Below are 27,141 nucleotides of genomic sequence, written 5' to 3' on the forward strand. Positions count from 1 at the left end.
GCGTAAAGATCCCGGTTCGAGCCCCCGGCTCCCCACCTGCAGGGGAGTCGCTTCACGGGCGGTGAAGCAGGTCTGCAGGTGTCTATCTTTCTCTCCCCTCTCTCTCTGTCTTCCCCTCCTCTCTCCATTTCTCTCTGTCCTATCCAACAACAAAGCAACGTCAACAATGGCAATAATAACCGCAACGAGGCTGCAACAACTAGGGCAACAAAAAGGGGGGAAAATGGCCTCCAGGAGCGGTGAATTCATGGTGCAGGCACCGAGCCCAGCAATTAAAAAAAAAGGAAAAAAAATTTAATTTATTTATTATTGGATAGAGACAAAGAGAAATGGAGAGGGAGGGGAAGATAGAGAGGGAGAGAGACAAAGAGACACCTGCAGCCCTGCTTCACTACTCATGAAGCTTTCCCCCTGCAGGTGGGGACCGGGGTCTTGAGCCCGAGTTCTTGCACACAGTAGTGTGTGTGCTTAACCGGGTGCACCACTGTCTGGCCCCTGGGTTTATTCTCTTCATAAATTAGCAGCTAGTCCTAAAATCTTAAGTAAAATAGTGAAAGATGTTTAATAACCTAAATCAAACCGTTTACCTCAGAAATATGCATACATGTATATTTATTACAGAAAATATGAGAAATATAAAAATAGAGGCCTTCATGAGATTCAACATAAGTAATGCTTTTGTGTATTTCCTTCTGGATTTTTTTTCTGAATTATTTTAAAATGAACCTTTCAAATAAAAAGCTTTACAACTTCATTCTAATCACTCAAGTTTCATTAACGTTTATCTGCATTATATACTATTGAAAAAATAAGTTTTGAAAATGACTGCATTATATAATGTATGGGCTGTACCATTATTTATTTATTTTTGATTTCTTTATTTGGGGATTAGTGGTTTATAGTCAACAGTAAAATACAGTAGTTTGTACATGTGTAACATTTCTCAGTTTTCCACATTTCCATTCAACCCCCACTATGTCTTCCTGCCATCATGTTCCAGGACCTGAACTTTCCCTCCTATCCTACAGTCTTTTACTTTGGTGCAATACACTTATATTTATTTTTTAATGTTACTTATTTTATTTACTGGTTAGAGACAGAACTCGAGAGGGAAGGGGACATCAAGAGGGAGAGGGAGAGAGACACCTGCAGCCCTGCTTTACTGCTTCTGAGGTTTCCTCGCTGCAGATGAGGACTGAGGTTTTGAACTTAGGTCCTTGTACACTGTAACATGTGCACTCAACCAGATGTGCCTCTCTACTCAGCCACACAACACAATTTCTCATTTGCCTATTGAATATCTAGAAACAACTGTGTATTTCAAAATATCTTACCAAGCTTCTTACATGTTTTACCACTCTTTTCTTTAAGGCATGTTCTGCCTCGAAAATGATAGTTGAAATTTATTTTTATTAATGAATGAACTTTAATGAACTTTTAGGTTCATGTGTTCTTTTCAAAAGTTATTGAAGTAAGGTTTTTACCAGTCCAGGAAGATAAATGGAAAATTACAGCATCAAAAGAGGAAATGTATCTTTTTTTTTAATATTTATTTTATTTATTCCCTTTTGTTGCCCTTGTTTTATTGTTGTAGTTATTATTGTTGTTGTCATTGTTGGATAGGACAGAGAGAAATGGAGAGAGGAGGGGAAGACAGAGAGGAGGAGAGAAAGATAGACACCTGCAGACCTGCTTCACCGCCTGTGAAGCGACTCCCCTGCAGGTGGGGAGCCGGGGTTCGAACCGGGATCCTTATGCCAGTCCTTGTGCTTTGCGCCACCTGCGCTTAACCTGCTGCGCTACAGCCCGACTCCCGGAAATGTATCTTATACACCAAATTCTCATTCTGGGGAGAACTTCTTATAAATATTTTATCTTTCCATTTGTATAGTTTTGGCCATTGTGAAAATTGGCATTCTTCCTTCAGGCTTGCTGTGGAAGAAAGGTTAATATATGTTAGGCCTAAATGCCCTGGAAACAATTTACTCCTTAATTAACCAGAGCTATTAGAAAGCTACTACAGGAACTAGTTTCTCTCTCAAGCCTCAGCTGTCTAAACTCAAGCTGTCAACTACAAGGCAGGAGTTGTCAGCTGACTGAAGTGGCAGCCACAGACTTGGGACATGCCAGCAGCTGCCAGTAGCTAACAGTGCTGCTCTCAGTCCTTCAGCAATATGAACTCAGCTAATCCTCCCAACAACCCGTAAGGTAGATCCTGCTGTGATTCTGTTCTACAAAAACAAAAAGAAAAGGTGCAACCCCAGCCAGGATTGGGACCTAGGTGAGCTGGAGTTAGGACCCCTGCTCCTAACTGTTCCTCTCTGCTGCTCCTTTGCAACTAAATGAAAGAACTTGAACATTTCCATGTTAGCGAGATGGCAGCAATTATCTGTGATTCCTCTTTGATTTTTCCTGTGCCATTTACACTTGATCTTGTACCAGCCAAGTGCTGAAAGAGATGATAGGTTTTTATTCAACTTGAGTGAGATCACCTGCTATTGGGCTATTTCTAGTTCTAGAGAATTAGGAAGCCAAAGGCTTGACCTGCCCTGTAAGTTGGTTTTTTAAAAGTGGAGACCAATGGAGACACACAGCAAAATTAATTCATCAAGTGTGCAAAAAGATGACGCACACATGTGGCACACACCTGAGACCCAGACTTGGCAGAGGTGGTAGAGCTCACTTAGGTAGACGATTGCCCTCATCATGACATACAGATTTGCTTTCTGCTGTGTGTCTTGGGAAACTCATGCCTGAAACAGGCCTTTTGACTTGTTCTGGATTATGCTGAAAACCTAAAAATGAGAGACTAGAATTATGATTTTTTGTTTTTTACCTTATCTCCAAGGATTTCATGTCTGCATAACTCCACTGCATAACTTTTTTTTTTTTTTTAATAGAGGGTGAAAAGCCAAGAGAGAGAAGGGGAAAAGACACACCACCACTCATGAAGCTTCTCCTTTGTGTTCTCTCATGTGGTGGCCTAGGGCTCAAACCTAGATCCTTGTATATGGTACAGTGTTCATTCTACTGGGTATCTTGGTATCTCCTGGCCCTAAATTGTGGATTTTTAGAGTTTGAAAGTACCATGCTATCATCTACTGGTACCAAAGGTCATGGATTCCTTTTTCCATAGTTAAAAAAAAAAATGTACGCATAACTTCAATATAAAATGAGTGAAAGTCACCGTGGTTATAGGAAGAAGTACGACGAAAATTCCAGATCGCACTAATAGGACTGACTGCTTTCTCAGCTTTCCTTGTCGGAGCCCTTCAGCGCTAGCATGGTTTCCCAGCTGAGGTTTTTGGAAAGCTCATTTTAGTGACATAGATTTAAACCGAGGTCTCAGCACTCCAAGACTTCGTATATGTGTTTTCTCTTTCACTATTTTTATGTGGTACTAGGGAATGAAGTCAGACCTTGCACATGTACAATACCACTGAGCACCTAGCTGGCCAATTTATTTTTTCATATTTGTTTTATTGAGAGAAAGAGGTAAGGACTCCCACAGTACCACTCTTAACATGTCTGTTGCTCCCATGTGGTATTGAAGTTTGAGACCAGGGCCTCTTCATACATGGTACAGCACATACTGTGCCTGCAGTAAACTATTTCCTAGCCCCAGGTTCTCTCTTTTGTCTAACCAACTGTGACCCTGCATGCCTGGCCCAGTCTGCACTGCTACCCCAATTCCTCGAAGCCTTTTATCCCACTGCCTCTCTTTTCCAGAGGCTCAGACTCCACATCATTCACTAGAACCCAAGGCTGACATCCAGCTGGGATGCAGCAGCAACCACACTGGTGGTTAAGATGTCAGAATACTCCCACACTGACTAATTCCATACTGGAGGGTTAATGTCTGAATCTTATTCTGCACAGTGTAGTGACCTGCTGCTTTTCTTACTAGCTGATGCCTGACTGTATGGGTTACTGAATATTTTAAACAGCATCCTGCTTCTATCCTTCATTTGCCGCCCCCCCTTAATTGGTATCGCTAGGGTTCTGTGCTTGTATGATGACTCCATGCCTCCCAGTGGCCTTTTTTTCTTTCCTTTCTTTCCCTTTCCTTTCCTTTCCTTTCCATTCCTTTCCTTTCCTTTCCTTTCCTTTCCTTTCCTTTCCTTTCCTTTCCTTTCCTTTCCTTTCCTTTCCTTTCCTTTCCTTTCCTTCCCTTCCCTTCCCTTCCCTTCCCTTCCCTTCCCTTCCCTTCCCTTCCCTTCCCTTCCCTTCCCTTCCCTTCCCTTCCCTTCCCTTCCCTTCCCTTCCCTTCCCTTCCCTTCCCTTCCCTTCCCTTTCCTTTCCTTTCCTTCTATTTTATTTGACAGGACAGATAGAAACTGAGAGAGGAGGGGATGAGAAAGAGGGAGAGAGAGAAAGAAAGAAACAGACACCTACAGACCTACTTCACTGCTTGTGAAGCTTACGCCCTGCAGGCAGGGAATGTGTGTGTGAGGGTTTGAACCCAAGTCCTCATGCATGGTAATATGTGTCCTTAATTGGTTGCACCACCACCCAGCCCTCCATTTGCCTATCATGAGTGTGTAGCTTGCTTCCCCAGAGAGACTCTCAGTTGTACTCTCAGCTGGGCATTTAGGAGACCTACTAGCCATAGTATCTCTGCCTTCAATAACATTGAATGGGGTGTTTTCCTGATGGTAAGAAGATACAATTTTCTGACAGGGGCAGATAACATAATGGTTATGTAAAGAGACTCTCATGCCTGAGGCTCCAAAGTCTTAGGTTCAGTTCCTCGCACCACTGTAAGCCAGAGCTGGGCAGTGCGCTGGTAAAAAAAAAAAAAAAAAAAGTTATTACCTTATGGCAGGTTGAAACTCATATTCAGGTGGTCAGGTGATCTTTCGAAAGGGATGGCAAGGGGGCTGGGTGGTAACGCAGTGGGATAAGCATACATAGCCATGGCGAGAAGCTCAAGGACCGGCATAAGGATCCTGGTTCGAGCCCCCGGTTCCCCACCTGCAGGGGCAGGGGGTTTGCTTCACAGGCAGTGAAGCAGGTCTGCAGGTGTCTTTCTCTTCCCCTCTCTGTATTCCCTCTCCTCTCTTGATTTCTCTCTGTCCTATCCAGCAGCAATAGTAGCAATGGCAACAATAACAAAAGCAACAAGGGCAACAAAATGGGGAAAATAGCCTCCAGGAGCAGTGGTGTAGACGCCGAGCCCCAGCGATAACCCTGGAGGCAAAAAAAGAAAAAAGGGGGGGGGGGGATGGCAAGGATATATTCTGAAACATTCCAGGTTTGTGTATTCTGATACTGTGCAAAGCTGAGATCTTAGAGCCAAGATCACTTTATTGAAAATCTTTAGAGCAACTAAAGAGACAACTCACTTGGTAAGGCACCTGTATCACTGTGTAAGTGACCCAGGCTAGAGCCCCTGATACACCACATAGGGGGTATTAATGCATTAGAGGAAGCTTTGGGGAGGAGGCTTTCTCTCCCCCACTCCCTTCTTTCCTATCTGAAAAACAAACAAAAACTGGGGCAGTGAAACCCAACCATAACCAACCAAGGAAAGAGAGAAAGAAGAAGGAAGGAAGGAAGGAAGGAATGGAGGGAGGGGAGGGAGGGAGGAAGATCTGTACATTGAAACCTGTGATTTCATTGGATTGAACTTTAGCATTTAGGAAGAGTATATCTGAATCAGCTCACAGCAGTTTCTTTTATGTCTGAGCAGCAGGTGGTTGTGGGTTCTGAGGATGTGGGAGGAAAGTCTCAGGAAATTTTATATAACTGTACTGTCATCTTCATTTACCTAGTATTCCCACTTAAGGTTATACCTTATTTCTGTGCCTCCACTGAGTGCGGTCAAATAGCTGTTTGTTCCCTCTATCAGATAGCTACCCACATTGTGCCTCAGGCAAGTCTCTGAGGTGTCCTAGAATGTTCCAGAGTATCCTGGAATCAGCTGGTAGGGGCCTTGCAACCAAGCAGTCCAACCAACCACCTCACAGAGGATGGAATCAAGACCCAGAGGGGTGAGGCTGAGCAGACCCCCAGACACTCTAAGATTGTGAACTCCCTGCAGTTTCTTTTTCTCTCCTGATGTGAGTCAGAGATAATGCTAAAAACCAGGATCTCACTAGAGCTTAGGCAAGGTGAAGATTTCCAGCCCTGCAGACTGTGATTCTCCTTTCTCCACAGCATTCTCTCTTGCTTGGCCAGTTGACAGTCGGCAGAGGTCATTGCATGTCCTACAAACCAGCACACTCTTTCCACCATGGGGTGATGTTGCCTATCTCTGTCTCCTTGTGAATTGGAAATCTGTCTGCAGGCTTTGGCAGGCACACTTACTCTACTCCCAGATGTGACCAGTTTTTCGGAGTGTTCCAGTTAGTAGTTTTTTATATTGCTGCCCAGAGTTGGGAATTGACAGCATTTCTGACCAGGCCGGTGACCTGAGAGATTGAAGGCAGATACTGCTCAAGGGACTGAGGGGTGGTCTCCAAAGTGTGCTACAACTGTCCGTGAATAAGAAGGAAGACCACCTATTAGGGTGCAGAGTGGAAAAATGAGAACCCCTATGATAGTTAATTTCAGCTTACATTAAAATTCCATATTTGGGTGTTTTGTAATATTTGGAAAATATTTGTACTTCATACATGTAACTTATAAATAAATGCACTTTACATATTAGAAACTACTTTATAAGATTAGATTGCCATTCAGTTTTTTAAAAGCTATTTATTTTGATAGAGACAAAAATTGAGAGGTAAGGTGTGAGGTAGAGAGAAAGAGAAGTGAGACAGACACCTGCAGCACTATTTCTTTTTCTTTTTTTCTCTCTCTCTTTTACAGATGACAATTTCTTTTTTATTTTACTCACATTTTTGCTTGTTGGTTTACCATCACTGGGGCTGCATTATTGCAGGTTGACATTTTCACACAGAAAAAGAGACAGAGACAGAGGGAGAAAGAGAGGCAGCATAGGATCAAAGCTTCCTCAGTGCAGTGGGCGCTGGGTTCGAACCTGGGCTATGCATATGACAAAGCAGGCACCCTCCCAGATGAGCTATCTTATTTGACATTTTTTAAAATTAATTTTTTTTTTATACCAAAGCACTGCTCAGCTCTAGCTTATGATATAAGGGAATCAACCCAGGACTCTGGAGCCTCAGGCATGAGAGTCTCTTTGTGTAACCATTATGCTATCTTGCCCACTCTGTTTTTTTTTTTTTTATATATATATTTTTTATTCAATTTCAATACCAATTCATCAAGGAAATACTTAGAGAATTATTGTTACATGGGTTCATTTCTGCGTTTCTCAGTATGGGTGTCAGTATGTCTCACCCTACACAAAATAGTTATCATATTCCACTATAGGTACTTAGATCCTCAACATTCTTTTAGCATTCCTCTTTACACCCTTATGAGTCTGGATCTGATGAATAGACTATAGTACATTGAAGTTTTCCCCTGTATTTGCCCCTTGCTTTGCTTCTTAGACCCTATATAAGAATGAGACCATCCAATATTTTTCCAACTCCACCTTGCTTAACATTGTCTCCCCACTCCTGCTCCATACAAGTTTTAGTAGAAGAGAGGATATCATTGTTTGTTTGTTTTCTTTTATTGGGGCTATTAATGGTTTACAGTTGACAGTAAAATATAGTAGTTGGTACATGTTGAAAAACATCTCATGTTGGTACATGAGAAAAACATTTCTCAGTTTTCCACATAACGCACTAACCCCCTTCCGCCTGGTCCTCCTCTGCCATCATGTTCCAGGACCTGAACACTCCCTCCCACCTCAGAGACCTTTACTTTGGTGCAACACACCAAATCCAGTCCAAGTTCCTACAGTACTGTCTTCCCACTCTTGAAGCTTCCCCCCTGCAGGTGGGGCCAGGGGCTTGAACCTGGGTCCTCATGCTCTAAAATGTATGCAATCAGTTGCACCACAGCATAGACCTCTGCCATTCACATTAAGTTGGTTTCTGACTTTCAGGTTAAATCAGAAGAATGTTTTTCCCTTAGATCCAAAACTTGACACTCAGAAGTGTCACCTAATTAACAGGATATTTGACTTATTTTAAATATGTATTTATTTATTTATTTAGAGTATTACACAGCTCTGGCTTATGGTGGTGCCTGGGATTGAACCTGAGACCTTGGAGCCTCAGATATGAAAGTTGTTTGTGTAAACAATTTACTATTTCCCTAACTCTAAAATTTATTTTTAAATTGCCCCCCCCCCCCTTAAGATTAGAGCACTGACTGATAGTGGTACTGGGGATTGAACCTGGGACTTTGGAACCGTAGGCATGAGAATCTGTTTGCATGACTGCTATGCTATCAGCACCCCCACCCTAAAATAATTTTGTAATATTTACTTTGGAGAGAGACAGAAATTGAGGGGAGGGAGAGAGAAAGATACCTACAGTATTGCCTCAGTGGTTGTGAAACTTTATCCCTGTAGGTTGGGGGCTGTGGACTTGAACCCAGGTCTTTGTGTGCTATAACTAATGTGCTCTACTAGTGTGCCTCCTCCAAGCCCCTAAAATATTTTTTTAAAATGGATAAAAACACTATTGACAAAGTGCTCATCATTATTGAAGCTGAAGCTGGAGTCATGGAGACCCTGGTTGTTTTTTTTTCCCCAACTTTGGTAACAGTTTATTGGGAGAATGTTGGTTTACACAATTGCTATTGTCTCGAGGTTATATTTCTGCATATTTTCCCAAGACAGGTGTCATCACATCTTATCCTCCAGCAAAACATCCATCATCCGACTCCATCACAGGGCCTTAGGTCCCCAACCTCCCTGTAGTGCTCCTCCCTTCCCTGTTCCGAGTCTCTGATCTGCTGTGATAGACTACAATCCATTAAGATCTTACCCTGCATTATCCCTTGCTTTGCTTCTTAGATCCCATCTCTGAGTGAGATCATTGGGAAATTTTTCCTCCTTCTGCCTTATTTTGCATAACATAATCTCCTCTGTTTCCTTCCATATTACATTGCAAGAGATAATTTCATCATTTCTTATAGCTGTGTCATATATATATATATATATATATATATATATATATATATATATCCCGGGAGACTGATTATACTGCTCTATTTTTAATAGATCTGGGAATTTTCATAATAAAAATTTAAAAAGAAAGTATACCAAGAAAAATAGATATTCCAAACTAATGTCACCTGTTCTAAGAAGTTAGTAGCCAGATTGGAATTATTATTATTTTTTTCTTGCTTGCCTTGTTTTAAACACTGGGTCATTCATTATTCTATAATCCTCTTCAGTTGTTAGATATGGCTGGTTTGTAACTTTCCTGGGGCCGATCACCTCTTCTTATAGTTATTTGAACTCTTGCTGTAATTCTAGCTTGTGTCTTGTGTTACTGATACGTCCCCCCCCCCCCCTTGTACACTGAGGTAAATCCTGAATAACCTTTCTCTTTTTCACCTGTGGTTTCCTCCATGACCACAGAGGTCTTCTACCAAGCTGCTGAAGTTTAGAGTTAAAACAGGCTCTCAGGCTAGCTGTGGTTTGGAGGTCCCATTTGTTTCTACTTTATAGAGTTGCTGAGGCTCCCTGCTGAAACCTCTGAACCATCAAAAGTGGATTTCTCCTCAAACTTGTGAGTGACTGGCTTTCCTTTGTCTAGGTAGAGGTCTGTCTTCGTATTTGACTTCCCACTCACCCCTGTTCTCCTTAGCTACTTCTCTAGTTGATCAGTCCTTCTGAAACCTCAATCTATTTTAAGAGGTGTAAGTAATTTTATCCAACCATGTATCCCTCCAGCATTCTTATCCAGGTCACTGCCATTTGATCACTATGACCTCTGTGAGCTGCTGTCAGTGAGGGCCCGTTGAGGACAAGGACTGGGTTTTGTTCTTCCTGTGTCCTGCAGCAGGCCTAGCTAAGGCAACCTGTGGCATGGAGGGCTGGTCCCTGTAGCCAGATGTTTCTTACTTATCCTGTTGACAGAAATGCTTTCCTGGGAGAGAGGCAGAGTGTCTGTGGCCTCTGGTTTATGACACTCACTCCTTTGTGACACTGTTGTTCCTGACCCACCCATTGTCCCTACAGGCTGGCTCTCTGGGTGTCCCCACCCCCACATGCCTCTGCCTGTTTCCATCTGGCCTGCTTCCACGCTCAGCTCTCTGGACAGCTCTCTCTTCAATCTCCAGCCCATACATAGTGCTCTCTCTCTCTCTCTCCTCTAGGTGCCGGGAGTCATAGGCCCTTCGTCAGCTTCATCTGCAGTCATCACATGTTGTGTGTATAGTATGTTCGCTCCTGCAGGTGTGTTTGTCTTCATTGATATCTTAAGCTCAGTGAAAGCAGTAAGAAACATTTGCAAGGCCAGTGTTCTCCATTCTTCTCCTTCTTCTTCTCCTTCTCCTCCTCCTTCTCCTCCTCCTTCTCCTTCTCCTTCTCCTTCTTCTTCTTCTTCTTTTTTTTTTTTTTTGCCTCCAGGGTTGTCACTGGGGCTTTGTGCCTGTACTACGAATCCACTGTTCCTCGAGGCCATTTTTCTGTTGTTGTTGTTGGATAGACAGAGAAATTGAGAGAGGAGAAGACAGAGAAGGGGAGAGAAAGATAGGGACTTGCAGATCTGCTTTACCGCTTGTAAAGCAACCCCCCTACAGGTGGGGAGCTGGGGGCTCAAACTGGGATCCTTGTGCTTCACACTATGTGCACTTAACCTGGCCCCCAAGGCCTGTGTTTTTAAGGTAAAGGTCTTTGTTTGCAAGGGACTAAGGAAAGTTTGGCTTTTTCTTCCATTTTTTTGATTTTAAAGGATAGTTTGCTTCTTTGCAGTGGGGCTCTTTCTCAAAGGACCACATGTGGAAGCTGCCCTTACAGCTGGGCAGTGGCTGATCCTAGGGCCAGCACAAGGCAGGTGCTTAGCTGTGTACTGTCTGGGAGGGGCCCGTGCCCCATCTGTCATTGGGCTCAGAAGACAAGTTGCCACCCTAAGCTTTTCCTGGAGCAGGTGGGGGAGTACATGAATACAAGAAGAAATGAACTAAACTGTGTCTACTTTTTCTCTCTTAATAGATTTATGCAGGTCCAGCAAACCATAAAGAGGAGTAAAATAAAACAATTTCTTGTCTGCCCACCACATGGCTGGGATGCTGTTTAACACTGATTACTTTCTTTATCTATTCTGCTATTTCCTAGATTTTCTGGGTATAAGTGCAACCCTCTTGTTTAGTCCTGAACGCCTGGGTTCTGTGGCCATCTTTTGCCTCTTATCTTGGCAGGGAGGCAGGGGCTGTAGTGTCAGTGATGGAAGGAGGCACAGTTCTGCCCTGCTCAAGAGTTTGTAGCTCATGGGGATATAGCCAGTATCTAGCACACAAGCTTCTAGCATCTTGTTTCTTTTCATGCTTCTGCCCTGCCTCCTTCCATATTCACTCCTGAAAGCTATTAGCTTTGGACATGCCCTAGACTTAGAATCTCCTGTCTGCAGCTAATTAAATAATTGGATCATATGTCCCATCCAGAGCCCCCGTTAGTGAAGCTTTTCTGCCTAGCTGAGTCCTCTGGTTGTTGAAAAAGGACATATACGCACTTTTTTTTGTTAAGTCCTACTCTGCTCTCATTGGGGCTTCCTTTGCTCTCTGTAGAGCCTCTTGCTTCAGGGTTTACTTTATAGTTTACCCCACACCAGAAAGGTGGAGACTATTCTGGACTGGCTTAGTGGTACTGGGACATTCGTTTCTTTCTCTGGCAATAATCCCAACAGGCTCTTCTTGTGTTACCCAATACTCCTAGACCATAGAGCCCCCCCCCCTTTTTTTAATGTGAAGTCTTACAGACATAGCTAGGACTTATCTTGTGCCCAATGTCAACTGAAATGACACATGCCTTCTTAGCTCCAGATGATGAGTAGGGAGCTAGCCTACAGAAGCATCTTTTGTCTTGGTTCCTGCAGAAGGGTGGGGTCAGCCCAACAAACAGGTCTTCTTTCTTCATCAGCTGAAACCAAGCCAGTTGCCTGAGCCGGCTGTGGTGTCTTAAGCCTGCCCCTTCTCTTATCCCTCATCATGATATATGTTAGGATAACTTCACTGTGTTCAACTGATGTTTGAAGACCAATGGAAAATCTTGCTTTGTTCAGGAACTTTTTTGTATGGAAGCCTTTCCTCTTAAAAACATAGCATTGAAATGTCACCTTACTGTCCCACCCAGAGGACTTTTGCTTCTTTCCCCTTGATGTTTCATACTTCTTAAACTGTTTCACTTCTATGTAATGTCATCCCAAGGTCACCTAAGGGAAAGGACCCTCTCTGTTCCTTACATAGAAGTAGAGCAGTTTAAGAAGTATGAAACATAGAGAGAGAAGAAGATAATATTTTGTACATTTTGATGCAACTTTTCCAGTCTGGCTTGAAGCTCCCCCCCCCTTTTTTTTTCTTTCCTCTGTCTCTTGCTCACTGACCTAGGAGATGCTACACACTGCTTTCTAGCAAGCCAAGCTCCGCAGTGGCAGAGGAATGGGAAAGCTGAAGTTTTGAAAATGCTTTGAATCCCTCCTGTCCCTTTCTCTTTGGTGAATCACTGTTCTGTAAATACATCCCCCAAAGGCTTGCAGAAGAGAAACACTCAGGACCACAGAGTATCATTCATGACTCAGTCAATGCTTGTGAATCACCCATTCTGGTCAAGGCATGTTAAGCACCCAGTGCATGTGAAGGTAGAAGGTAGAAGGTCCTGGAAGCAGGAAAAGAGAGATGTTTCTCCCTAAGTGCTATGCATCTCTGGCCCTAAGTGTAGAACAGGAGGTGCTGAGTAAGGACTGTATAAGGGATACAGAGTATTCCTGAAGTTCAGAGGAAGGACTCACAGATACTGCCTGAGGGAGTCATGTAAGTCTTTCACTAAAGATAGTGAACTCTGGCCTATTTGCTTAGGATTTAGATTATCTTAAAGCATAGCCAGAGGGGAAAGAGCTGTAAGTGGAGGGATCATGGGGGTAGTACAGAACAGGTTGGGAGCTGAGGGAGGGCTTTCTAGAGAGCTCTGAGGCAGGGTAGAAGTTCAGAAGGCGGTGTGGGGGGGTGCTGGGTAGTGGTGGTGCTGCTGGGTGGTAGTGCAGTGGGTTAAGCATACATGGCTCAAAGCGCAAGGACCAGCGTAAGGATCTTGGTTCTAGTCCCTGGCTCCTCACCTGCAGGGGGGGTCACTTCACAAGCAGTGATGCAGTTCTGCAGGTGTCTTTCTCCTCTCTGCCTCTCCACTCCTCTCAGTTTCTCTCTGTCCTATTCAGCAACAGCAATGGCAAAAATAATAATATAATAACAATAAGGATAATAACAACAACAATAAGGGTAAACAAGGGCAACAAATGGGAAGACATGGCCTCCAGGGGCAGTGGATTAGAGAACAGGCACTGAGCCTCAGTGAAAACCCTGGAGGCAAAAAAAAAAATTAAAAATAAAGTTCAGAAGAGGATTAGGGGCCACAGGCATGTGATACCTACTTCTTGCCTGTGTCAAAGTAGGGAGCTGGCAGAGTAACTTGCCCAGAAAATGTGAGGCAAGGCTGCTGGTAACTTACCCTCATGCATGGAGCAGGGCTTTCTGCAGCCTGCAAACAAGGTGCTCACAAAGCCCCATCTTGCTGCAGAGCCCCGTCACTTCTGTCAGCTTCCCTACTTTTGTTCCCCCAAGCTCAAAAACTCAGCCTTCTGATTTCTCCTTCCTTCCTTAGTTTCATCCTTCCTCCTTCCTTCCTTTATTTCCTCCTCTCTTTCTTTCTTTCTCTCTCTTTTTTCTTGCTTGCAAGGTTATTGCTGGGCCCAGTACTGGCACTGTGAATCCACCACTTTCAGTGGCCATTTTTCCCCCATTTTATTTCATTTGATAGAACAGAGAGAAATTGAGAGGGGAGGGGTAAATAGAGAGGGAGAGAAAGATAGACACCTGCAGACCTACTTCACAACTTATGAAGTGTCCCCTCTGCAGGTGGGGAGAAGGGGCTCGAACCCAGGTCCTCTGCGGGTCCTTCCATATAGTACTGTGTGCGCTTAACCGGGTGTGCCACCACCTGACCCCCCCTTTTTTTTCTACTTATATCCACTTAATTACCAAATTCTAACCATACAGTTTGTTTGCTTTTGGCCTCCAGAATTTTCCCTGGGGGAGCCTGCATAGTTCTGCCATTCCCTGTGCACATTGTATTTTTTAGATAGAGGACGAGAGAGGAGAGACGATACAGTACTGCTCGTGAAACTTCCTCTGCTCAGGTGCTTTGGTAACACATACTCTGAAGAGGTGTACAATTGCACCCCTAAAACATACAGTTCTGTAAACCAATGAGATAGCAATTTAAAAAAGAAAATTATAAAGTTTCTAGAAAATAACAGAAAGTCTTTTTTTGACCTTATCTCTGACAACGATATTTTATAAGAAATCATCTTATTCTGGTAAAATATGCAGAATAAGATATGGCCATTTTAACCATGTTAAATGTAAATTCAGTGACATTAGGGCCTTCCCAGGGTTGTGCAACCATTATCACACTCTCTTTCTGGAATTTTTCGTCCCCCCCACCCCAATACAGAAACTCTGTACCTGTAAAACAGTAACTCTTTACTCCCTACCCACTGACCCTGGTCATCTCTATTTATGTCTTATGGATTCCCTTAATATAAGCACATTCATACAATATTTGTCTCTTTATCTCTGACATCTTTTACTTTGCATAACATCTTCAAGGGTCATCTACATCATGACTTAATGTAAGAATGTCCTTTCTAAGGGCTGAATAATGTTCCATTGCGTGCTTACACCACATTTTGTGTGTCCTTTCATCTGATAAATTCTGATCCTGGCTTTGTCCAGCACTGTGTATATCATGACTTCCTGTCATCATCTGTATTGGCCAAACCTTTTCCAGGTTTGAGCCACTACCTGTCTAGAGGCATTTGCTCTCTGTGTCTATAGACTTTACCTTCAGGCCTGGGTGCTAGTGCCATCTGGCATGGAGCTGGGAATTAATGTCTCCTAGGCAGTTTTCTGACCTTTGCATGGAAGGTAGTAATAATTCTGTGCAATAAGGACTGTTGCAAGAATTACAGTTCATCTTGTGTGTGATTGCTTAGCTTGTGTCTGACACATAATAAAGGCCCAGCAAACGCTGATCCTGAACTCATACTCAACTGATTTCCCTAATCATCTTCCTTCTCCTCTCCTCTCTAATCATCTGTCCTAGATTTACCAGAGTCTGAGGGTTTAGGTGGGGAGTGACTTCTAGTCAACTTGTTTCTGTTCCCCTTAGCCTGCAGTCAAGCTCTTTTCGTAGATTACACTCATCCATTGCGGATCTGCCCAGCTTCTGTTCTGCATGCAGCTCATGCAGCTCAACCTCAGAGTGTGCATTTTCTTCCACGGTTTCTTCTGCACTTATTTCCACTGCGTTCTTTACTATTTTGTGTTATATATTTTATTCCCGAGTCTGGAAGCTTTTTTTCAGTATGACCCCACGCCCATCAATATGCCCCACTGAAAGGTGAGGGTTTCCTGAAAATCTCTTTCAGTTCTCATGTTAGACTCTTACCAAGGCTTTCATTTTTATGGGGTGCTCTCAGACACCCTGTTTTGAACAGCATCATGTAGCAAAGGCACCTTGTCCTGAAACCACCTCTGCCCGTCCTAATCTTGGGTTCTTGTAAAGGTCAATGAGCTGACCTTTACTTTAGGGCAAATAAACTTTATGCTACTTAGGGAATTATTTCTGGGGACTTGACCTTAGAGAAGCAAGTGCTAGATGATATTGGAAAGAAAAGAAAAGGAAAGAAAGAAACCTTTAAAAAATCAGTTTAAGAAGCAATAATGTATGAGGTCTTTTTATAAACTTACAGACCCAAAGAACATTTTCATAAAATTGTTCTAACATTATGAGAATGTGTTCTTATTAATGGTGGCATGATTTCAAAAAAAATGCTCTAACTGGAGCTGAGGATATAGCTCAGTGGTCAAGTATGTGCTTCACCTCAGGCACCAGAAAAAAAAAAATGAAAGGAAGAAAAAAAATAGTTCAATGTGAAATTCTACCATAAAGATCTGTTAATTTTTTAAAAGTGACTTTAGAGATGCCTAAAGGAATTTCTAAAATAATTTAGTTTGTCTTGTGATTTAAAGCTACATGCCACTAAATGGATACAGTAACTACTCCAAGTGAACACTTGGTCATTTCACTAAATCCCTAAAATTTTAGTTAAGTTCGACTAGTTGTATTTGGAGTCTTTGATTTGGGGGCATATGCAGTAATGAAGACCTGGAGCCAATATGAATGAATGAGGTATGAACCAGCTCAACTGGTTAAATATTTTAACTTAGTCTAGCTTCTGCTTGCTTTTAAAAGCTTCACGCCCTACTCTTTCTCTGGTAACTTTGCAGGGAGTGGACAGGCTGTGCTTGAGAATAGAACTGTTCAATTTAACTTGAACATTTCAGTAAATTGTTTATAAAAATAGTATGTCAGCTTTGGTTTCTCCATTTAAAATATCCTCAGAACTTCCTGGAATTTGTCATCTGTAGAATTACTTGAATGAAAATCATGTAGGACAAAGGTCTAGTATATCTAATAGCGAAAGCAAAAAAGCTTTGAGAGGCACTTGCAAGGCATAATTAATTCTCTGTGGCAATACTTGTTCATTGTGCATGAAATTCCAAAGTTGCCCAAATACCCATTCTCCTTCTCACTCTCAGAATGAAGTAATATCCAAGGGCAACCATAGTCAGGAATTCCTGTATGGAATGGGATTTGAACAGTGACCAAAGCTTTCCTAAGTGGTAGCCTCTACAACTCTTTGGAGCCTCTGTACCTCCCTCTCTCTCTCTCTCTCTGGTGAGAGCATAGCTGGACTGCTCTTTTGGTCCAAGAAGTGTTGGCCTAAGCAAATCTAGCTTTAGGTAGTTTGCCAGCCAAGGTTAAGGAGCACAGATCCGATGGTTTTGGAGTGGCAAATTGAAAGAACAGCAAATGGTCTGACTGCTGCTCTCTTGTTCCTCCCTAAGACCCGAGCAGTGCCCAGCTAGTGCAGGACAAAGAGGGAGCTTTCAACCCTCTGTAAATAGCCCATTGTACCAGGGCAGGAGGTGGAGCAAGGAATGGCAGCAGTGTGCCAGCTTGATTTGCTCCTTTAAGGAAAGATGTCAGAATTTCTGCCAGGCCAAGGATGCTATTTCTGTGGGTTTGTCTGAGGGCTGCATTCCAAATGAAGTAGTCCATCAAACTTCTCTTATTCAGCTGGACAAAGGCTTGAGGAACTCTAGAAGGACAGTAACATCCACATCTCACATTTGGCGTTTATAAGTGACTTCAAGAAGATGCTGCTGTAAGTATAAGTTTACAGAATTAGAAGAGGGAGGGATGTGTGTGTGTGTGTGTGTGTGTGTGTGTGTGTGTGTGTGTGTGTTTAGATAATGTTATCATTGTGAGTCACATTTGGCCCTGAAACACTTTTTTTTCCTGATACAAAGAAAATGGTAAGAGGTGAACCTTTGTGTACGGTGGACATTGAACCCACATATTCAGAGGCCAGGTTGTGGGGATAAATCTTAGCATGAATAAGATATGAAATGTTCAAGTGGATTTCAGATGCCACAAATTCTCCTAGTACAGAGTATTCTTATGTTGAAGGACCTTTAGAAGTTACCTGTTGCCATGGATTCTAACTTGGGGTGGGCTGAAGGAAATACAGAAACCCCAAGTATAAATAATTATATAGAGTTCTCAGCATATAGGGTCAGTGGCCCAGCAAATATGAAGACTAGCCTGTGTGGCAGCTGGGGAGGTGGCTCAGTGGGCAGAGTGAATTTTTTAGATGATTCTAATACTGGGTTCCAGCTCTGGTGCTGCATATAATAAAGAAGTGTTCTGCTCTCTCCTTCTCTCACTAAATAAATAAAACTTAAAAAAGACTTGTAATATACAGAATTGAGACACATGGCATTTTGGGGAGAAAAAGTAATCAAGAAGCATGGTATTTATCATGGGAAACTAGAGGTACAGAACTTTGGTGGTTGGAGTGGTGTGGAACTGTATCGCTATTATAATCTTGTAAATCACTAAATAAAAAAAAGGCCTGTATAGGTGAATATGTATGAATTTTGACATAGGTTGGTGATTAGGCTACCTGGTTGCCAGCTAGAGGCATAGATTAAGTCACTGGGCATAATTATCTTGTAATATTCAGATAAAAACACAGCCAAGAAAAGCCTTTCCAAAATGCCATGAATTCTGTTTTCTGACAGTCATACAGTCAGTCCATTTGCAGGTAACTTCTGTTACTCTGACCTCCATATCTGTTTCTACCTGAGCCTATTTAAAAAAAAAAAGAAAAACCCAAGGAGACACTATAATGGTTGTGCAAAAAGCCTTTTATATCTGAGGCTCTGAGGTCCTAGGTTCAATCCCCAGCACCACAATAAGCCAGAGTTAAGCACTGTTCTGGTAATAAATAAATAAATAAATAAATAAATAAATAAATAAATCTGACATCAGCTCCTATTCTTCGCACTGGTCTTGGACCAGATTTTCCTGCCTGTTAAGTTTCTTGTGGGTCTATGGTTTTTAGACTCTAGCTTTTGCAGAAATTCAAAAGACCCAGCTGACCAGATTCATCTTTTGTAAGTATGGGAAGGGTATGCTACTGAGTAGAAGAAGGTGGGGGTAGGGGTAGTTAGCTTAATGGTTATGCAAAGAGACTCTCATGCCTGAGGCTCTGATGTCCTAGGTTCAGTCCCCCATACCACTATAAACCAGAGCTGATCAGTGCTCTGGTTAAAAAAAAAAAAAAGAGGGAGTCGGGCTGTAGAGCAGAGGGTTAAGCGCAGGTGGCGCAAAGCACAACGACTGGCATGAGGATCCTGGTTCGAGCCCCGGCTCCCCACCTGCAGGGGAGTCGCTTCACAGGCAGTGAAGCAGCAGGTCTGCAGGTGTCTATCTTTCTCTCCCCCTCTCTGTCTTCCCCTCCTCTCTCCATTTCTCTCTGTCCTATCCAACAACGACAACAACAATAATAACTACAACAATAAAACAAGGGGCAACAAAGGGAATAAATAAATAAAATAAATATTTTAAAAAAAAAGGAGAAGCTGGCACCTATAGTCTTGTATATTCTCAACCAAGAAATACTAGCTACTTAAACCTTTAATCTGATTGAAATATATACTTATCAGGCTGCAGCACAATTACATAGCTTGGGCCTGAAGTTCCTGAAATGACAATGTGAAAATTTGTTTTTGGAAAAAAAAAAAAGCAGAAGCTGGCACCTATAGTCTTGTATATTCTCAACCAAGAAATACTAGCTACTTAAGCCTTTAATCTGATTGAAATACATACTTAGCAGGCTGCAGCACAATTACATAGCTTGGGCCTGAAGTTACTGAAATGACAATGTGAAAATTTGTTTTTGAAAAAAAAAAATGAGCACATGCACATATCCGTATATGTAAATTCCAGTGAGAACACTATTTAAACAAGAATAAAACCTTAGTTTGGGGCTGGGTGGTGGCACACCTGGTTGAGCACACATGTTCCAATGCTCAAAGACCCAGAGTCAAGCCCCCAGTCCCCACCTGCAGGGGGAAAGCTTCACGGGTGGTGAAGCAGGGATGCAGGTCTCTGTCTCTCTCACTTTCTATCATCCTCTTCCCTCTTGATTTCTGACTGTCTCTATCCAATAAATAAATAACGATAAAATATTTTTTAAAAAATAAAATAAAAAATTCTTAGTTTTAACTATGTGTTTGTCAGTGCAAATGATTAATCTTGATACTTAGAGGCTTGTTGAGCTGTCTTAAGGCATATCACCTATAGCATTTAAACACTAATTTTACTGTTAATTTTCTTTGAATGTAAGTCTACTTCCATTTCTAAATACTCCCAAGTATTTTCTCCTTAATAGTAGTTAAATAGAAAAGATTTACTATTCTGTTTCATGTTTAAGAGCTATTTTTTATATTTTCATATTTATTTATTTATTTTGTCTCCGGGATTATTGCTGGGCCTTGGTGCCTGCATTATGAATCCACTGCTCCTGGAGGCCGTTTTCCCATTTTTTTTTTGCCCTTGTAGTTGTTGTTATTATTGTTGCTATAGCTGTTGTTATTGGATAGAACAGAGAGAAATGGAGAGAGGAGGGGAAGACAGAATGAGAGAAAGATAGACATCTGCAGACCTACTTCACTGCTTGTGAATTGCAGGTGGGGAGCAGGGGGGCTCCGACTGGGATCCTTATACTAGTCCTTGCGCTTTGTGCCACGTATGCTTACCCTGCTGCACTACTGCCCAGTCCAAGATCTATTTTTTTATATAGATGCAAATGAGAAAGTGCCTGATTAATTGCATAGACTGAAGTTTTCCTATGTATAGTATTAACCAATTTGTTCAGTGAAGTTATTCTGCAACTTGTAACCTGGCTACCAGCTAGAGGCATGAATTAAACTGTTGCAGCTTGTCATTATCATCCACTAAAGATGCAATTGGCAGGATTTAAATCTTAGCATTGCAGGTTAGTATCTAATAAAATACTCTTTTGCAGATGCTACTTAACTGGTGATTTTCTAAAGTTAATTTTTTTCTAGAAACAGACATTTTTCTTTCTGACTACAATGCTGTCTATAGCTTGACTTTACTGCTGCTGATATTTAAGACAGAAGACAAATAAATCACTTGTTGATGACTGTATTGCTTGTGGAGAAACCATTTAATCTTCTCACACAGGGATACAGTTCTGTTGAACAATTCCCACAAATCTCTAGGCTTTATTAAGGAAATTGCTTCAGGGACTATGGATCGAGAAGATAGCAGGGAATGGCTATGTGTGAATCCGGGGTGGATAACTTGGGATCAAAGTTGGAATGGTGTAGGAGTAATGAAGACAACCCGGAGAAGAGATGATTTTAGAGGAAGATAGGTTTGTACGTCATTCTTACAAGTTTGCTTTGCATTCAGGTAGTTGCAGTTCTGTTTATAAAATCTGACTGTTTTGTACCTGTTGGACTTGGACTGTGTTTGCTTGTTCTTGAAGTCTGATGCAATCTTTCTTATCTTATTCTTATCACTGGATCTTAGTATTGTAGTACTTACCGTGCCTTGCAGATAATATTTATTTAATATTGACTAGCCAGTTGAGAGCCCAGACCAGGTCACTAATACTGTCTTCCATGATCCTTACTTGCACGGTGACAGGTTTACTTGTGTCAAATGGATGCTTGAACTTCATTCCTATGAATTTGCTTAGAGTGAATCTGCAAGTGTATTGTTGGTAGTCTGCTGCATTCCTGATTTGTCTTATGGTGACTTGACATGACATACCACCCAATATCTGATCATCCACTTCAAAATTTGCCCCTTGTATCTGCTCACTGGGAAACTGTGCAGAAAGAAAACTGTGTGCTTTCAAAACTGGCCCTGCCAGTGACGGTAACTGATGCCTGTCCCTGCCCATGGGTGGAGCAGTGGGGTGATTGCTCTCAGCTCCTTATTGGCCTATCCTCCACCCTCCGTTCTCCTAGGAAGTCGTATGGATTTTTGTCTGCTAGTTACCTTTAGCCCAGTGGGCAGCAGCTCAGGATTCTGCATGTGACTAATGCCCTAAGAGACCTTGGCAGTCCTGGTAGGCGCTGGTTGGACTATTTCAGCTCTTGCCTTCCCCTACCCCCACCCTTGCTGCCTTTTCTGTTTCTGCAGTGGTGTGTCACCTAGTAGTCAGCTGTTGGTGGCACAGATGGTGAGTGGTTTTTATAAGTGCTAATGCTCTCTCTCCAGAATTATGACCTGAAGAAATTTGCTTATCTCTGTTGTGTTAAACCTTGAAATTTTCACTGTGTGCCTATCTGCCTATCTGTACACCAACAGAGAGGTGTTGTAGAACAAAATTGCATGAGCTGACCAAATACATTATGTATTGACTACATTCTGTAGTGTTGATGGTCAGTAAAAACAATATTCTGCTATTCTGTAAATATATGTACAGTAGTATAGAATTAAATTTAAAAGTAATTTCTGCATGCAAGAAAACTGTTTCCAGTCTTGTGACCTGGCTATTATAAAGGAACAGGTAGTAAAGAACAAATGCTATTTAAACTTATAGGCAAAATGTTACTGCTTGCTCTCCTGACAGGGAGTTGTTGAAAAAAAGTCTTTCTGATCATTTACTGTATGATTCTCTTTCTCTTACTCCCAAACATACTTTAAGGCAGGTAGTCATCAGTAATTTTCTAAGTAGAATTATTCTTTTGCATAATCGCTATGATAACCCCCTGAACCTCGTACCACACACTTATTTTAATATGGATGTATACAAGTAATAGCTTGAGACTTAACTATACATTTGGTTGTTCATCTAATTTTCTTTGTGCCTTGACTAACTTTATTTATGAAATCTTTGTAGTCAAACATCTTCTGTAATGACCCCTGTACTTACTGTTCTGTTTACAGGACTAATCAGAGTGTACAAGACAGGTACTATTTTTTAAAATTTCTTTTATGGGGAGTCTAATGGCTTCCAGTATTGTTTGTATATGCATAACACTTCTCAGTTTTCCACATTTCCATTCAACCCCCACTAGGTCCTCAGAGATAGGTACTATTTATATACTCATTTATAGATGAGGAAACAGGTGCAGAAAGACAAAGTAGTTTATCCCAAATCATACAGCTAATAACCTGGAAAGACAGCTTATAGACAGACTTTCTGGAATCTGACATCTTTAAATAGCATTCTGTACTTTTTTATACCTAGTATGCCCAAATCTCTCTCCAGATGTGATGATTGGTTTAAGGTCTGTGGCATAACGACACATTATTTTTAGTTACACTATCTTGAAGAATAGAAAAACAATGATCAGAATAGTCAAGTATAGGTCTCCCTGCACTGATACTGCTTTTCTTAAGGCTCAAATAGCATGGAGGAAGGTGAGAGACACTGTGAAATTTATATTGGTCTGTTTTATTATTTGAGGAGCTTGTTCTGGGATTATGTTAGAATAAATGGAAACTGATGGCTGTACTCTTTTTTTTAAATATTTTTTATTTATTCCCTTTTGTTGCCCTTGTTTTATTGTTGTAGTTACTACTGCTGTTGTTATTGATGTCATTGTTGGATAGAACAGATAGAAATGGAGGGAGAAGGGGAAGACAGAGAGGGAGAGAGAAAGATAGACACCTGCAGACCTGCTTCACAGCTTGTGAAGCAACTCTCCTGCAGGTGGGAGCCGGGAGCTCGAACCTGGATCCTTACACCCGTCCTTGTGCTTTACACCACATGTGCTTAACCCACTGCACTACTGCCCTACTCTCTTAACCCCATTATGTGTGGTGGTATATCTGATTTGATGAAGAGAACAAGAGAGATAATATCAGAAAACAAGATGGCAACTTGTATCACTTATTTGAGCTTTTAGTGGCATGAATTCTTCTGAAGAAATCTTTTTCATTATTACTCATGAGAACTTTATTCAATATATAGAGAAATAGAAATAGAGTGAATTCTGAAAGTGTTATTTAGAGAGATGAAATATGGGTGGGGGAGATAGCATAATAGTTATGCAAAAATAGCTTTTATGCCTATGACTCCAAAGCTCCAGGTTCAATCTCCTGCATCATCATAAACTAGAGCTAGGTGTGTATGTGTTTAATATATCAGGAAAATGCCTGGACCATTAGGCCGTGTGTGTGTGTGTGTGTGTGTGTGTGTGTGTGTGTGTGTGTAATATATCAGATAGGAAGATGCCTGAACCATTAGATCACTGGGCCATGGGTTTAATCCTTGATTGGTCAGCCAAAGATCAAATTAGTTGCTTGGTTTTTGGGAATTCTATAGAAGAGGCATGCCTCCCTGGAATTAATATATTTTTCTCTTCTGATAGAACTCACCCTAGGGAATCACCAACACTGGATGATGGAAGCCCACGAGCTGTTCCGGTATTTTCGAATGCCAGACATGGTTGACTTCCGGCAGTACATCCGCACTTTACCCACACACACACTCATGGGCTTCGGTGCCTTTGCAGCACTCACCGCTTTCTGGTACGCCACGAGACCCAAGGCCCTGAAACCACCATGTGACCTCTCAAAGCAGTCAATAGAAGTCCCGGTAAGTGGAGGAGCTAGCCTGTAGGATGGACTTCGTCAGTGTTTCCTCACATTGGTTAAACCCCTCTGAAAGTTACTGATCAGGATTACAATCAAATACTGACTTTCAAGGACACTTTGTCAGCAAAAACATGTATTTGTCAGAATACAAAAATTGGTTGATGGTATTAAATAGAACTGAAGGCTAGAATATGGGCAGAGAGACAGAAGAGATGATGTTAGTTGGATTGCCACACAGATGCTTATTCCAGAAGTCACGTCGATTTCTGTGTTACTTTGGAAACCCAAAACAAGGCCCAGGACCCAAATCCTGCTCTCACAGGTCTAATATTTCAGCAGAAAAAGAATTCTTGGGTACTGGGAGAATTCTTGGGTACTGGGAAATGCAGTGCACACCTTACTATGCCCAAAGGCCCAGAACAAGCCCCAGCAAACACAAGGGAACATCATAATGGGGAAGCTCTATGGATGACAGAGCAGTGATGTGTTACCTCTCCCTCTCTCCTCTTTCTCCTTCTTTCTCTCTCTCCCCCCTCATGTGTGTGTGTGTGTGTGTGTGTGTGTGTGTGTGTGTATGCGTGTGTGTGTTTAAAATTAAAAAAGAATGAAAAAAAAAATCAGCCTAGAATAATGGAATCACCCATGCCTCGTGATGCCCTGTTGTAGCAGGAAAAAGAATTGTCAAACGAGTGTTACAGAACAAGCAGTGGTACAGCTGATGCTTAGAACACATTCCATAATGTTGAAAGGGATGCTGGGAATTTAAAATAGGATAAAGTTAGACCAGGCACTTGGCAGAATAGCATGGCTGTAGAATTCAGCATAGGATGCAAAGAAACACGGACATTCAAGAGGTTAGACTGTCGAGTGTCCTGGTTACATATAACTTGAGCAAACTTAAGGTTATCCTCTCATGTTTGTGAAAATTAAAACATATACCATTCTTTATTACTAGGGCTTAGTGGGCCAAATAGGGAAATGAAAAAGCAAAAACCCCTTCAAGTGGTCCTTTTCCTGTGCTCCTGCCCTGATTTCCTCCCCTTCATCACTTTTCAAGGGTTGCTAAAAACCGTTTTCAAGGTCAAATGGCAAGGAAGCCAGCTCTCACTGGTATTTTGACCTTTCACCTACTCTTTGTTTTGTAGTTCCTTACTTTCCCTTACAAAGCAAGATTTACTTTTTTCATTGTTTATTGCTCTCAATATACATACAGAAGAATGTTGTGAAATACAAATTCATCTCTTTTTAGATGTTGTAACAAAAGACTTTCCCTATTTTCCCCAGGCTGATGGCCACAGAGAGGAGAACGTGTCCTTCCAAATGAAGTCCTCGCCTGATTAGTAGATGTTAGTTATTTTAAGAGTTTTAGCTCCCTGCTTTATTTTAGACAATTTCATGGGTTCATTGATGTGAAGTTCTTGAATACATAAAAAATGTTAGTTTCATCTGTGACAAAATGTAAAAAGAGCATGACTGAATTACAACTGGGGAAAAGTTGATGCTGTACTTCATTTAGAAGATAAAGATTACTTAATATTTTGCCTCAACTAGTCACATACTATTAATGAGTAGAATCAATTTTTTCAAATAGATAAGTGGGAGGTATTTGGCTTCTCTTCTGGCAGATCTGGCACATCATGGTAGCAATTGTCATTGCCGTGAGAAGAAATACTTGGCAAGTGCAGGCTTAAGATATTTATAATTTAGGAATTGGCGTATTGCACCAAAGTAAAAGACTCTGGGTGGGTGGGTGGGGAGAATACAGGTCCATGTGGGTTGATAAATGATGTAGTGGGGGTTGTATTGTTAAATGGGAAACTGGGGAATGTTATGCATGTACAAACTATTGTATTTACTGTTGAATGTAAAACATTAATTCCCCAATAAAGAAATAAATTAAAAAAAAGATATTTATAATTTAGTAAGTATAAAAAAAAGACATGGTACATATGAGAAATTGCAGTATCACAATATGATTTTGAAGTTCCAGGTTAGCAGAAGTCATGGTGCGTTATTAAAATAATCAAACATATTCTCTGTAGAACAATTTAAAACCACAAATAATCAGAAAGAAAATTAAATTCATAATTCTACTACTTGGAACATAGGCTTCCTGATTTTTCTCTTTGCTTATATAGATTGATTTAGCCCCGACTTTCACAGTTTGTAGATCTTAAGAACAGATGCTGAATTTGTTTTTGCATTTCAAAAAAAAAAAAAAGAGCCAGGGAGAACTTAGAATGTTTAAGAGTAGCTTTGGAATGATGCTTTGTAATTTAGAGATGCTTTTATATAGCTAGTAGTGTCATAAAAGCTTCGGTGGAGACAAGAAGTACTTAATTCATTTCACTAAGATTTAATCAAGAGCCTGTACATCTGGCACTATTGTACGAGGTGATCAGCAGAATAAAATATTGTGGCTTTGTTCCTACTCTGAAAACAAGTACCATTTGCCAAGCTTCCTCTACATCTTCTCTCCCATTTCATATACAGTTACCCATCCTCCTCCCATCAACTGTACATGGATGTTAAATGTGAGAGATCTGCACTGCACTTCTTAGTTTGGCTGCGTCACTGCCCACACAGCTGTTTCCCAGCTACACTGGGGAAAATAATAGCAAGATTGTAGAGGGTCTTTTCAAGTTATAGACTCTAACATTTTTGTTAAAAATTAGAGTAGTAAAAAGGGTACTAGTGCGCACACTCTCGACGTGCAGAAAAAGTGATGAAGTGATGGAGTGGGACAAAAAAAGGGGGAAAAAAAAACATGAACTAAAGCCAATAGGTATTTATTATATTTTTTAACCTGACTTGCTCCATAACTTAGAGCAGTGGTAGGTGTGTGTGTGTGTGTGTGTGTGTGTGTGTGTGTGTGTGTGTGTGTGTGTGTTTTCATCACTTTCATTTTACAAATGATGTACAAATTTAACTCACTTTACCCTGTTCTCTGAGGTTGAAATCCCGTGTCCTGTAGTAAAAGTGCCCTTACTTAATTGATCTGAAACCCTTTGGACTTATTCAGGTCCTGGAAGAATGAGTTGGAGTTGGGAAGG

General features: G+C 41.5%; 1 protein-coding gene across 6 annotated transcripts in view; it reads left to right on the plus strand.

Moving 5' to 3' along the window:
* The window catches only part of ACSL1 (acyl-CoA synthetase long chain family member 1), an 86,770-nt gene that overhangs the window by 4,477 nt on the left and 55,152 nt on the right, over nucleotides 1-27,141 (plus strand). The window contains exons 2-5 of one of the 6 annotated variants that reach the window (XM_060183951.1): nucleotides 10,195-10,273; nucleotides 17,234-17,321; nucleotides 22,433-22,456; nucleotides 23,863-24,089. In XM_060183951.1, the coding sequence (XP_060039934.1) occupies nucleotides 23,892-24,089 (198 nt within the window). In that variant the 5' untranslated portion in view covers nucleotides 10,195-10,273; nucleotides 17,234-17,321; nucleotides 22,433-22,456; nucleotides 23,863-23,891. Of the gene's footprint in view, nucleotides 1-10,194; nucleotides 10,274-17,233; nucleotides 17,322-22,432; nucleotides 22,457-23,862; nucleotides 24,090-27,141 lie in introns of those variants that run through there. The other 5 variants (XM_060183941.1, XM_060183953.1, XM_016185809.2 and 2 more) reach the window with 5 other exon arrangements.

Source organism: Erinaceus europaeus, chromosome 2, assembly GCF_950295315.1.
Source record: "Erinaceus europaeus chromosome 2, mEriEur2.1, whole genome shotgun sequence".
Classification (NCBI taxonomy): domain Eukaryota; kingdom Metazoa; phylum Chordata; class Mammalia; order Eulipotyphla; family Erinaceidae; genus Erinaceus; species Erinaceus europaeus.